At 41.5% G+C, this 13,159-nt stretch overlaps 1 protein-coding gene across 2 annotated transcripts in view; it reads left to right on the plus strand.

Moving 5' to 3' along the window:
- The window catches only part of LOC136876255 (uncharacterized), a 145,305-nt gene that overhangs the window by 28,451 nt on the left and 103,695 nt on the right, over positions 1 to 13,159 (plus strand). Inside the window, exon 3 of one of the 2 annotated variants that reach the window (XM_067150057.2) lies at positions 890 to 1,037. The exons of the other annotated variant lie outside the window; for it this stretch is intronic. Within the exon in view, the coding sequence (XP_067006158.2) occupies positions 890 to 1,037 (148 nt within the window). The remainder of the gene's footprint in view (positions 1 to 889; positions 1,038 to 13,159) is intronic. 2 annotated transcript variants of the gene reach the window in all.

Below are 13,159 nucleotides of genomic sequence, written 5' to 3' on the forward strand. Positions count from 1 at the left end.
AGAGAGCTGACTGTCCTAGTGTTAGTAGTATGTGACTGTAAATTGAACAGTAGCATTCACAGAACATGTTCTTTTATTTTGATTTTTCATTTTTTCCTCAACATCTGCCGAATTCCTGGATGACACTCTACCCTAGTTCCCTTTCTTCCATGGCGGCCCTAAGTAAGAAAATGTGGACTTATTGTTTGATATATACTATCAAAATAACACAAGAACTACTTAATTTTGTATAAGATAAAATGAAGTTGTGGAGATTGTCCTTGACATTTCATATTTTCTTGTTTGTGCTTGTCTTCTATTTCTATTGCTTCTTCCTGCACTCACCTGTCACTGTCTTCGTCCTGTTGTGTGTTCCTTTTCATGTTCCTATCTTCATATGACTTGACACTTGTTTATTCCTTTCCAGTACTTTAAATGAAGGTTTGAGTATCCAGTATCAAGATCAAAAACATACTGGTATTGGATGTCAAGAATTTGGTATAAGCGTTTCTTTAATAGTAGTAATGATAATAATAGTCATAATTATCTGTCTACATAAACGCTTACCAAAGATTTTTTTAATGTGGCAGCTTTCAAATAAAAGTGAATTAAAAAGGTGCTACTCAACCTTTTGAAAATGAATATAAATCCCAAACTGTTGTAGCAAATTTTTTTGAGCAGTGAATACAGCAGGGTGGTTTCCATTTTATAGAAAACATAATTACTATGCAGAAAACATTGATTGATTGCACTATTGGTATATAGGCATAAGCATATTCATTTCTGGGGAGAATTATTTTCTTCAGTTTCTTTGATTAGAGGAACTCTGCTGTCAGCAGTTATGTTTGAGGTAATCACTGACTTGAAAATTTATGCAGTGGGGAAAAAAAAAAATCTCTTTTATTTTCAGTTGTATGCTGGCTGAAGCTGTCTGGGATGAAGAACTTGTATTAGCCCGTGTAACCCGCAAGGTGGGAAGACACTTCGAAATATTTGGACATGAAGTAAATCGGGTGCTGTTTTTGTACCCTGAAGAGGCTCTCTTCTTAATTGAAAATGTAAGGCTCTTGGAAAGGTTGTATTTATCACAAGAATTTGTTCCCAGTGATTTAATTTGTGGAATTACAGTTTTATAGTTCTTCAGTTAAGTTAGTGTTTTCAGGTGAATTAACTCTATTGCTAATTTTATATTTGTGTGAATTGCAAGGGGAAAGTTAATACCAGATTAATATTATTATAATCATGAACCGAAAAGTGTTGCCATGCTTGTTATTCTCCGGACCACCTTTTGAGCAGACTAAAGCGGAAGTGAGTGTATAGACCAGGGGATGGCGTGGGCAACAGGGGCAGCGCCTTCGGTGTTGTCACACGGTAGATGAGGGGGCAAGGGGGGTGCGCTACTCAGAGCGAGTTTTGGCAATGGTGCAGTCAATGCGGAGCTGCCATACTTACTCACTCGGTGGATGTCCTGAACACGTGGGTGCAGTCTCAATCACAGTCTGTTTAAAAAATCAGTGAGAGAATTTTATCAGTGTGCTTCGCTTTTACAAAAACAGTGTATGTGCGTATTGTGTGCTAATTCATAATTCTTGTAGTCTCTTGTACGTTTGTAGGTTTCTTCTTACTCGTTATTGGATATTATTGTGCAATGGATCCGAACAAAAATTCACCAGACTGTTATCACTTGAAGAAGAAACGCAAGATTTTTACTTCCGGCGAGAGAAATATGATTCTGTCTGTTTATAAGCATTTCCAAGCGAGTAGTATTGACGGCGGGATTAGTTTACCTCGTGTGCTGACCCCGGTTCCGATTCTGACTTGGGTGTGCAGCCACTCGATAGTGACACAGATTAATTACTGCGGCACAAGGTAAGCTGACGCTGAAACCTCCTGCATGATAATAATAATAATAATAATAATAATGATATGTAATAATATGTTTATAAAAATATATTTGTAATAACTAATTTATTGAAATTGTACTGGACAAAGCGGAGGTGGGACAGGTTTTTGCCTGGATCCCCAACTTCATCTGTCAGTTCCAAGTTAATTCCAGTACGAGTAGGCCCATATATAATCCTCACTTCTCTCCCTTTTTCATAAATTGCTCGTGAGTAGCAACTCGTTTCAATCAGAAATCAGGCCATATATTTAGATAATAATAGCGAATAATAAATAATAAAATATATATATATATACTGTATATTGATAATAATAATAATATGCAATAATATTTTTATAGTCCGCCTCTGTGGTGTAGTGGTTAGCGTGATTAGCTGCCACCCCCGGAGGTCCGGGTTCGATTCCCGGCTCTGCCACGAAATTTGAAAAATGTTACGAGGGATGGAACGGGGCCCACTCAGCCTCGGGAAGTCAACTGAGTAGAGGTGGGTTCGATTCCCACCTCAGCCATCCTCGAAGTGGTTTTCCGTGGTTTCCCACTTCTCCTCCAGGCAAATGCCGGGATGGTACCTCACTTAAGGCCACGGCCGCTTCCTTCCCTCTTCCTTCCCTCTTCCTTGTCTGTCCCATCCAATCTTCCCATCTCTCCACAAGGCCCCTGTTCAGCATAGCAGGAGAGGCCGCCTGGGCGAGATACTGGTCATTCTCCCCAGTTGTATCCCCCGGCCCAAAGTCTGAAACTCCAGAACACTGCCCTTGAGGCGGTTGAGGTGAGTTCCCTCGCTGAGTCCGAGGGTAAAGCCAACCCTTGAGGGAAAACAGATTAAGAAGAAGAAGAATATTTTTATAAAAATGTGTTTGTAATAACTAATTTATTGAAATTGTACTGTGAAATTGTAGTTAGTACATTAAAATTGTGGCAACGCGTCGGCCTCTCAACGCTGGGTTCCGTGGTTCAAATCCCGGTCACTCCATGTGAGATTTGTGCTGGACAAAACGGAGGTGGGACATGTTTTTCTCCGGGTACTCCGGTTTTCCCTGTCATCTTTCATTCCAGCATCACTCTCCAGTATCATTTAATTTCATCTGTCAGTCATTAATCATTGCCCCAGAGGAGTGAAACAGGCTTCGGCAGCCGGCTCAATTCCTGTCGTCGCCGCAAGATGGGGCTTCATTTATTCCATCCCTGACCCGGTCATTGACTGGAAAACAGATTGTAGGTTTTCACATTTAAAATGTAATTCAGTAAATTAATTGTTTAAAGATGTAAGCCGTTAAAAACTGTATGGGATTCTAACACGCATACGTTAACGTATTAATTATTTTAAATTCATTCGAGGTTCAATCCGTGAGCTGTCCTGTATTGTAGTGGTGGAGTACAACTTTGAATCGCGCGCCGGCTCAGTTGGCAACCACGGCGAGTGTGACGAGACAATGACGTCACTTCTGCTTTAGTCTGCTCAAAAGGTGGTCCGGAGAATAACACATTATGGCTATGGAGTTAAGCTCTGCATTCAGGAGACAGAGTAAGTTCGAACCCCACCGTTTTCACTTCTAGGACAATCTCAGGACAATGCCTATTCATAGGTCACAGCCGGTTCCTTCTACCTCTGTACCTAATTTCATTGGCCATTATCATTTTCATTAATCCATTTACAATGAAGCCACATGGTTGATTCACTTACTCACTGAGATTAATGTTTACCCACTTCCGGATGAAGAAGAAACTTGAAATTTGGCAGTCTTATTGCTTTTAGCCTGTAACAGACAGGAGAATTCTAAAAAGTATGTATGTTTTTAATTTTTCATCCCCCCCAAAAATGTTATTAGTGTGTCAAATTTCAAGTTCATAGCTTGTTAGAAAGTGCAATAAAATGAGATTAAATACTGGCCATGGGGTCCAGTGAGTGGCTAATATTTTCTCAGAGAACTGTGAAAATATACATTTCAAAAAATTAGGGGAACATATTTTGTAACATCTGGTATATGAACGTTAATTTGGTAAATGGGGTTCCAGTGGTCGTACAGCACACCTTGAGACCTTAGCTACTCAGGGTATGTCAAATCGAAGTTATGCTGCATCTGTAGGCGTAGCCATGCATTAAACTGTCAGGTGTCCCCTCAAAACAAAGTAAATAGCGGTGCGTCTGTGTGTCGTCGTAAGGTACACAGACTACTGCGGTCATTTGAGCACATTGTATGTAAACCAGCACATCCCATGTGACATCTTAACAAGGTTCAAGTCGTTAGGGCTGCCACTTTGATCCAGGAAGGATGGAGTTTTGATTGTGTTGCTGTGGATCTTGAATGTCTCTCCATCAGTTATTCAATGTTTGTGGAATCGCTACACTGAGACAGGCCAGTTCACAAGGTGGGTTGGACAAGGTTGTGGACGCATGACAACTCCACAGGATGACATATCTGTGCGTTGCGGCGTCATTCAGCAACTGCCAGAGATCTGCAACCAGACCTCAGGAGGGTCACTGCAGTCACGGTGTCTGACCAGACAGTAAGGAACAGGATAAGAGAAGTGTCTTTACGACCCAGATGTGCGGTTCGAGTGCCCCGTTTAATGCAGCAACATCGCACAGCTCGCCTTCTGTTTGCCTGTACCCACGTCAACTGGCAACTTTGCTAATGGAGTCCCGTGTTGTTCACAGACAAGTGCAGATTTTCCCCTGACACGGTGTGATGGACGTAAATGTGTATGGAGACACCATGGTGAGCTGTACATGCCAAATGTTGTCCAGGTAGGCAACCAATTCGGACAAGGTTCTGTGATGGTGTGGGGTGACATCAGTATTGATGGCCGTACGGATCTTGTCGCCTTCCATGGTAATCTTACTGCTGCGGGGCACATTGAACAGATACTGCTACGGCATGTGGTGGTTGCTGCATACGGTGTTCGCCCTGAATTCATACTCGTGCACAACAACGCCAGGGCTCATGTAGCGTGCATCATCAGAGCTGTCTTGCGAGAACTGGATATTCAAGAGATGGAATGGCCAGCAGTGAGTCCCAACCTTAATCCCAACGAGCATGTGTGGGATAGGCATGACAGAAGTGTTCGTGGGTGTCCTGTTCCACCACAGACTCTCCAAGACCTCGAACTGGCTCTCATTGATGGGACTTGATACCGCAACGTGACCTCGATTCCCGGCTCGGCCACGAAATTTGAAAAGTGGTACGAGGGCTGGAATGGTGTCCACTCAGCCTCGGGAGGTCAATTGAGTAGAGGTGGCTTCAATTCCCACCTCAACCATCCTGGAAGTGGTTTGCCGTGGTTTCCCACTTCTCCAGGCAAATGCAGGGACGGTACGTAACTTAAGGCCACGGTCGCTTCCTTTCCAATCTTTCCATCCCCCACCAAGGCGCCAAGGGTGAGGTACTGGTCGTTCTCCCCAGTTGTATCTCCGACCCAATGTCTCACGCTCCAAGACACTGCCCTTGAGGTGGTAGAAGTGGGGTCCCTCATTGAGTCCGAGGGAAAAACCAACCCTGAAGGGTAAGCAGATTAAGTAAGTAATTAAAAAAATTGTTCCCTGTACCTTGTTTTGAGGATTTTCATACCAAAAAACATTACTAAAAATGATGTTTCACACTTTTTGTGTTCAAACTAGTTGTTTGATGTCTTGTTAACATACTATGTTAAATTCATTCATTACATTAAAATATAATACATCTCGAAGGTTGTTTTTCGAACATGTGCAATAACCTAAATTTTGGGGTGTGCAGTGGACTAAGAAACCTGACTCTTAAAGGGTTAATAATGGGTAACAAAGGATGGCTACTCCATTGTTTGAAGCTCTCCAGAATGTTCAACAATCCACTCTTGGACATTGGCTATCCTATGGACAGGCACTTTATCCTACTTAAGTAGCTCATCTTGGAGGGGTACCTGAAGGCTATGAAAAGATGCAACAGTCACCTACACAGCTGAATATAGTGATCAGCATTCACTGACCGGTCTAGACTGATCGGTGGATTAAATCCATGACGCGAGAACACACTCGACACATGTCCGGAACCACCACCCGTCTACACAGTGACCTGCTATCCGATATCCGTGGCCTCATATGGTGTACACCAAACGATCAGCTTGAAACAACTGAAACTGGGATTTATCTGACCATGTCACATGTTTCCAGTACTCTGTGATCCATTAGGGACATGACGAGCCTAGGCTAGGCACTATATCTTGTGGCATAGCAGTAACTGGGGCATTCTGCTGGCTCATTCACTCCCAAATCTAATGGATACTAATGAATGCTTCACCATACTGTTTCATACATGTCTGGTAGTTCCAGCATTGAAACCTGACTGCCAGTGTGGTTTGTCAGTTGTCTTGGACCATTCCCAAAAAGTTGCTTGTCAACAATCATTTAGCAGTCCATAATTTACAGTATACCGTATTTACGCGAATAATCCCCGCATATTTTTTTAAAAAAATTTGAGGCACGAAATTAGGGTGTGTGTTTTATTTGTGTCAAGGTTGCCAACACACTCCTGGCTCACCTAGTTTTTGATGCTGAGTGTACAGTTATGCTTTATGCAACCATAGATGGAAGAAAACTGTCTCCGTATGTCATATTTAAACAATTCAGACTTTTAATTCTAAACTGACCTGGCTTTACATTTTTACCTATTTTACAGAGTAATTTAAATTCAAAATTTCTCCACGTCACGATAGAATGCATCTTCTGCAATGTGCAGCGGTAGCTTTCCGCACTTTCACTCACTTGGGTGTGTTTCATAGTTGAAAATAGAGTGAAATCGTAATTCTTTTGTATTCAGCGTTTTAAGGAACGCCACAATATTACGCTGCAGGCAGTATGCGGAAAAGCAGAATCTGCGAAAACTGGTGAGTGTTACCATTTCTGAATTACAAGATGGCTGTTAATTCGAAATCACGTAATTGGAAGTCTGATTTCTGTATTAAAAAGACTTTGAATTAACGAGGTTTTGCTGTATCGCAAAACTAACATCAGATTTCGCCGGTATGTCTATTTCAAGTGTTTACATTGTACGAAAAGAATTATCCACCACCGGTCGTGTTACTGTCCAGTAACTGTCTTACTAATAAAATGTCCTTATACAGTTGTTTAACACTTGTATAGTTATACAATGAATAAACCCTGTATGTGTGTTGTAAATTTTTCTTACTAATAAACGTGGTATACATGTTGTATTACTATACAGCGCGTATGCACTCGTTCCAAGTCGTAGGAATCTCTTCCTGAAGTTCACTGACGTATTTCGCACGTTCACCGCCTTTATGATCGCTTCTACTTGGTATCTACGACCAAAACTTTCTGGAAAGTCGTGCAATAGCATGGCAGATCGAAAAGGCAGGGGCAACACAAAGTGAGACAGCTGGAAATTGGCTTACATTGATATCAACATTTCTTCAGCTTGCTTGTGTAATGAATGCCATGAAAGAAATGGAAAAGCTTAAGAAAAGATCAAGAACTCCTAACTGGGATAGTACGGAAAATATTAGCAATTGTAATTGAATCAGTGTGTTGAAAAGGGTACACATTCCAAAATCCTTACTTTTCAGGAGAAAGGAAAAACTGTTTTGTAGTTAAAAGAAAAGTTTGATCAAAAATGTTTCTATTAGCCATTTATATATCATATATGTGCGTATTAACTACGAAGTATGGAAATCATATTACGTACGGTTTTCAAGTTATACCATTTTTTATATCAAGGAATATGTCCCTTTTTATACTCAAATTTGAGAACGATCTTTGTAGAGGCAGATAATGTATAATAAACTCGTAATTTCAAAAGCCTATACGCAATAACACATTGTTACACAAAAATTCACCCAACCATAATTTCTTTTATAGTTATTCATTGTCATTTCGTCTCTTTAAAAGTGTTTTACTTTATGATTATGTCTAGCCTCCATAACTCCTAAATGGTGTATGTCTTCTTATGTTTAAAATATCATGAAGATCATCAACGTTATCGTCCATTCCTTCAATGTTGAATGGATAAGTCGAATATTTCACCACAATTATATTGCTGCAGACAGTAAATACCACGAAAATAAACTGCTCACTCGTTTCTTTTTCCGTTACTCGCTGCTCATTTTAGGAGAGGATTCTAGTGATGCAAGGGACAATGAATCTTCCCATCTACAGGGAATCGAGCCTATTGAAGTTCAGATTAATGAAATACCTGTCACGTAAGTAGGCCTACTTGCTCCTTTTCATGGAAAAAATATAATTCATAGCAGAGATAAATGTATTTTTATCATCTCAGGCAAAGTAGTTATATCCGTAAATTTATACACGTTCATATTTGCGTATAGACCACGTGGACCTCGCGGCGTGATACAAAATGTTTGTTTATGCCTACGTTACTCTTTCGATGGAAGGAATTTTAGTTCATTTCATTTTTCTTCAAAATGAGCCTCCTAAAATGAGGGTGCCGGCATTATTCGACGGCGGGGATTATTCAGGTAAATACGGTATATAGTGGACTAATGCCTTTCATGTGGTATTCTTGGTTCCCACATAACACCATGGTCAACTGAATGCTGAACATTTGCGCAACTTTGGAAATGGAATGTCCCATTTTTTTGGTACCCATTTTTATGCCCTGTGTTCAAACTCTGTTGGTTCACATCATCTTGCCATGAGTGGTCTAGTATGTATTCATTGTCATTACTCATTGTACAACTGAGGCACTCGTTTTCATTAATTGGTCGTCAGATGACCCATACCTGTTGTGGTACCGCCTTCCATGGTCCCTACTACTACCCGCGACTTTTTAATCCCTGATTGTACAGTCGCTTAAAAACAAAATGATCGCATCCTATTGTATAAGTTCCTCACAGCCACATCTGAGCCTGCAAGAGTCTATTGAATATAGTTCATATTCCTGAAAACATTTTGGCTATATGGCTGATGTTTTTAGATTATTCTGGGCAATGGAATGACCGAATGTAAGGAATTCAGGTTCACATTAGTTCTATTAATCTGGTAAATTAAGAAATACACATCACTTGTAGTTAGGTTATCCATCCAAGTTCACTTGTATAATGGACAGCCGGCCACTTCGTACCCGTGTCAGGTGGCATGGACAGCTGCCAACCTTTACGGTTTTACCATAACAGTTATGGAAGGGCAGTGTGTTTTACGACTTTACACATGAACTATAATATTTTACGTACCAGGATCTTTTTAAAATTCGCGCCAGAGCAAGCTTACATCGAACGCTGATACATGCTGTGTGACCAGCGAATATGCAATACATCACTCTGATTTATATTCATCCAATCATTACAGTCTTGCAACAAAATGTGTCCTGAATCCTAGTTTACACAAAAATTCGCCCAATCTTCCCATCTATATCCATTTGTTTCTGTTGAAAGCGACTGATGCTTGCATAATCATTCACTTGTTCTTTAATGCGTTGATTCATTCTATAGCCTTTACTGTCCTGTATATAAAAAAATAGTTCCTTTGTTCTTCACCACATATTGCAAAGTGTAGGTCATGTTGTAGTTATGGAATAACATGTGAATTATGTTCGTTGCTTAATTTGCTTCATTTTTATTGACAAGGGAAAGTGCTGGGAAAGAAAGGGAGAGGAAGACCTAGGATGAAGTATTTGGACGACATCAAGAAGAGGTCAGGTTGTAACAACTACACGGAACTGAAAGGAACAGCCAATGAAAGAAGAGAGTGGTTGCATCGACGAGGCATTAGCCTTTAGAATATTGTTCAGAGCCTGCGTGGCTCAGGTGGCAGTACGCCGGCTTCTCACTGCTGGGTTCCATGGTTCAAACCCTGGTCACTCCATGCAAGATTTGTACTGGCTAAAGCGGAGGCGGGACAGGTTTTTCTCCAGGTACTCTGGTATTCCCTGTCATCTTTCATTCCAGCAACACACTCCAATATCATTTCATTTCATCGGTCAGTCATTAATCATTGCCCCAGACGAGTGCAACAGGCTTCAGCACCTGACACAATTCCTATCCTCACCGCTGAGTTGAGGCTTCATTAATTCTATTTCTGACCTGATTGAGTAACTGGAAACAGGTTGTGTGGATACTTTCATTTATACCCACGTGTTGCGAAGCTGAGCTTATGTAGTCAGGTTTTTGGGGAAACGTATTCTTTGAGTTTCCCATGTATACTGAAATCTAGAAAAGGAGACAAATTTGCGGTTTGTTTTTTTTTTTTGCTAGGGGCTTTACATCGCACCGACACAGATAGGTCTTATGGCGACGATTTGCGCTTTTTTACCGTGTAATCTTGGCATATTAACATAGCACATGGCGCCAAAAACAACCTTTACTAATCATGTAAAGTGTGTTAAACATCTCAGTAATTTGAAATCTAAGGGCGAAAAATGGAAAATAAACAGTTTTTTTTTGCTAAAGCTAATGTTTACGATGTAATCAAGTGTTTACTTGAGTGGAGTGTTTACTTCTTTTTTTGTGGAACACAACATTCCATTGAGTGCAGCTGATCATGCAGGATTGTTGTTCAGAAAGATATTTCCTACCTTGGAAATTGGAAAAAAGTGTGGTTGTGGTCACACAAAAAGTGTGTCCTGAACGAAATGACGCATGCTGCAATACAGGACATTGTTACTTGTTTACAGAATAACCCATTTTCTTTTTAGACGGATTGAAGCAATGATATCGATACCAAGTTGTATCCCATAGTGGTTACTTTTTATGATGCTGCTCGAGAAAGTATTTTAAGTACTGTTCTATCAGTACCAGCTTTGGAAGGGGATTCAACAGGATGCAACTTAGTAAAGCTGCTGTTGTTGCGCGTGAAATGAAATAAAGTGCCAATTAAGAACTGGGTGGCATTCTGTCCAGACAATGCTCCTGTTATGATTGGACAGAAAAATGGAGTTCTAGCAGTTTTGAAAAAAGTTCATCAGGATATTTTTGGGATTCGTTGCAGCTGCTATGCAATTAACTTAGCTGTTGAAAAAGCTGCTGCAACTTTACAAGTTAGATATAATTGATGAAATTCTTTTTTTTCTTTTTCTTTTTTTTTTGGCTTTACATCGCACCGACACAGATAGGTCTTATGGCGACGATAGGCAGGAAAGAGCCAGGAGTGGGAAGGAAGCGGCCGTGGCCTTAATTAAGGTACAGCCCCAGCATTTGCCTGGTGTGAAAATGGGAAGCCACGGAAAACCATCTTCAGGGCTGCCGACAGTGGGGCTCGAACCCACTATCTCCCGATTACTGGATACTGGCCGCACTTATGCTACTGCAGCTATCGAGCTTGGTACTACAGTAAATTAAGTACGCAGTTTGCTTCTGTAGCTGCTCCCCTTAATCCATTGCGCAAAAAGGCCGTTACATTTACCTGGTCCAAGCAGTGCCAACAAGCCTGGCAAACCATCAAGCAAGCATAATCAAAGCTGTTAAACTGCCGCACTTCCAACCAGGAAAGCTTGTTATGGTAGTAACTGTGGCCTGGGAGCTGTCCTCTCCCAGAAGGATGAATATGGATGTGAGAAGCCTTTTGCCTTTGCTTCTAAGACATTAAATACACATCAACAAAATTATTCTCAAATAGAAAAAGAAGCTTTAGCCATCATTTATGGAATCCGTCGTTTCAGTGACTATCTTTATAGAAACCGCTTGCTGATTATCACCGATCACAAACTGCTTGTTCAGTTTTTCCATCCAGGTATGAAAGTTCCAGAACATATCCTCCGTTAACTTCAGTGGTGATTACTTTTCTTATCTGAGTATTAGTATCGCAGCACGTCTCGACGTCTTCTAGGCTACCGTTAGGACCTGACACTACATTCAACTCTCAAGAAAATGAATGTGTCCAGCTAGATGAGGAGTTGGAGAGGCAGTATCCAGTTTCCCCGTCAGTGAACAGCAAGTAGCCAAAGCTACCTACACCGACCCCACTCTGGACCATTGTGCATGTGTTGTCAGGGATGGTTGGCTTAAGCATGAAAAACTGTTACCCAAAGTTGAAGTCTTCAGAAGAGCACAAGATAAACTCACTGTGCGAGCGGGAGTGCTGTTACTTGAAACAGGAGATAAATTCTCATTCGTCATACCTAGAAGTCTTCAGAAACATGTTGTCACAATACTCCATGAAGGTCAGTGGGGTATTGTCTGGACTAAACAGCTTGTCTGTTAACATTGTTCCTGGCCTGGGATTGACAAAAATATTGAAGACACAATCCGACTCTGTGAGTCTTGTCAATCTCACCAAAACGTGCCACGTGCTGGTCTCTCACCTTGGCCACTGGTAGACAGCCCTTGGGAAAGGATCCATATTGACTATGCTGTGCCTTTCTTAAATTTGATGTGGTTCATCGTTATTGACGTGATGTCCAACTTCTCCTTTGTGGTTGAGATGCTCTCTACTATGGCTGACACAACCATTAGAGCATTACCGAAGATTATCACCACAGAATGTCTGCCTAAAACTCTGATTTCTGACAATGGGACTCAGTTCACTGCCTCCACATTTCGGGACTTCTCCATCAACAGTGGTATTCATCACATCTTGGCACCTCGATTCCACGCTCATTCGAATGGTGAAGCAGAAAGATTCGTCCAGACATTCAAGAAATCAATGAAGAAGGCGCTTCACACAGGCTTAAATAAGGAGCAAGCCTTGCTGCAGTTATTGGGAAATTACAGGACACTACGAGGAAAAGATGGGCTCAGCCTCTTGCAGAAACTTCATGGCCATCAACACTGTACTGTGCTTTATTTGTTACAGCCTCCCACTGGGAAATCACCAGTTACCAGCAGAAAATTCAACCCAGGAGACACGGTCTATGCCCGAACGTTTCAAACACATCCTGCACATTGGGAGCCCGGCTATATGAGGTCATACCGTCAACAGGAGCATCCACCAACATCAAGCCCAGCTACAACTATTCTACAATGTAGCACATGACATTGATTCTGCTTTACCACAGCTGCAGTATGTAGATGACAGAGCATTAGTGCAGTTTATAAGTATGGGTTCTTTTCAGCAGTCTGCATTGTCTCATCTGGATCAGTCCGCAACCACCACAACAGACATGGCCAGCTCTCTAGTCTACTATTTCCGACACAGCCTGCGATGTTGCCGATTTACGCCGTAGCAGCGTAATTAGGAGGTGAGGGTGTTGTAGTGCGGTTTTGAATGCTGCAGGCTGTGCGCAGCTCTTCGAGAACACCCCAGCCAGATCCAGCCAGCCAGCTCAGCATGAGAGTCGGCAGACACGTCACCACTGTTGCTGGGTATATAAGAAGATCCTCGCCAAGAGAGGA

Source organism: Anabrus simplex, chromosome 6 (assembly GCF_040414725.1).
Source record: "Anabrus simplex isolate iqAnaSimp1 chromosome 6, ASM4041472v1, whole genome shotgun sequence".
Lineage (NCBI taxonomy): Eukaryota > Metazoa > Arthropoda > Insecta > Orthoptera > Tettigoniidae > Anabrus > Anabrus simplex.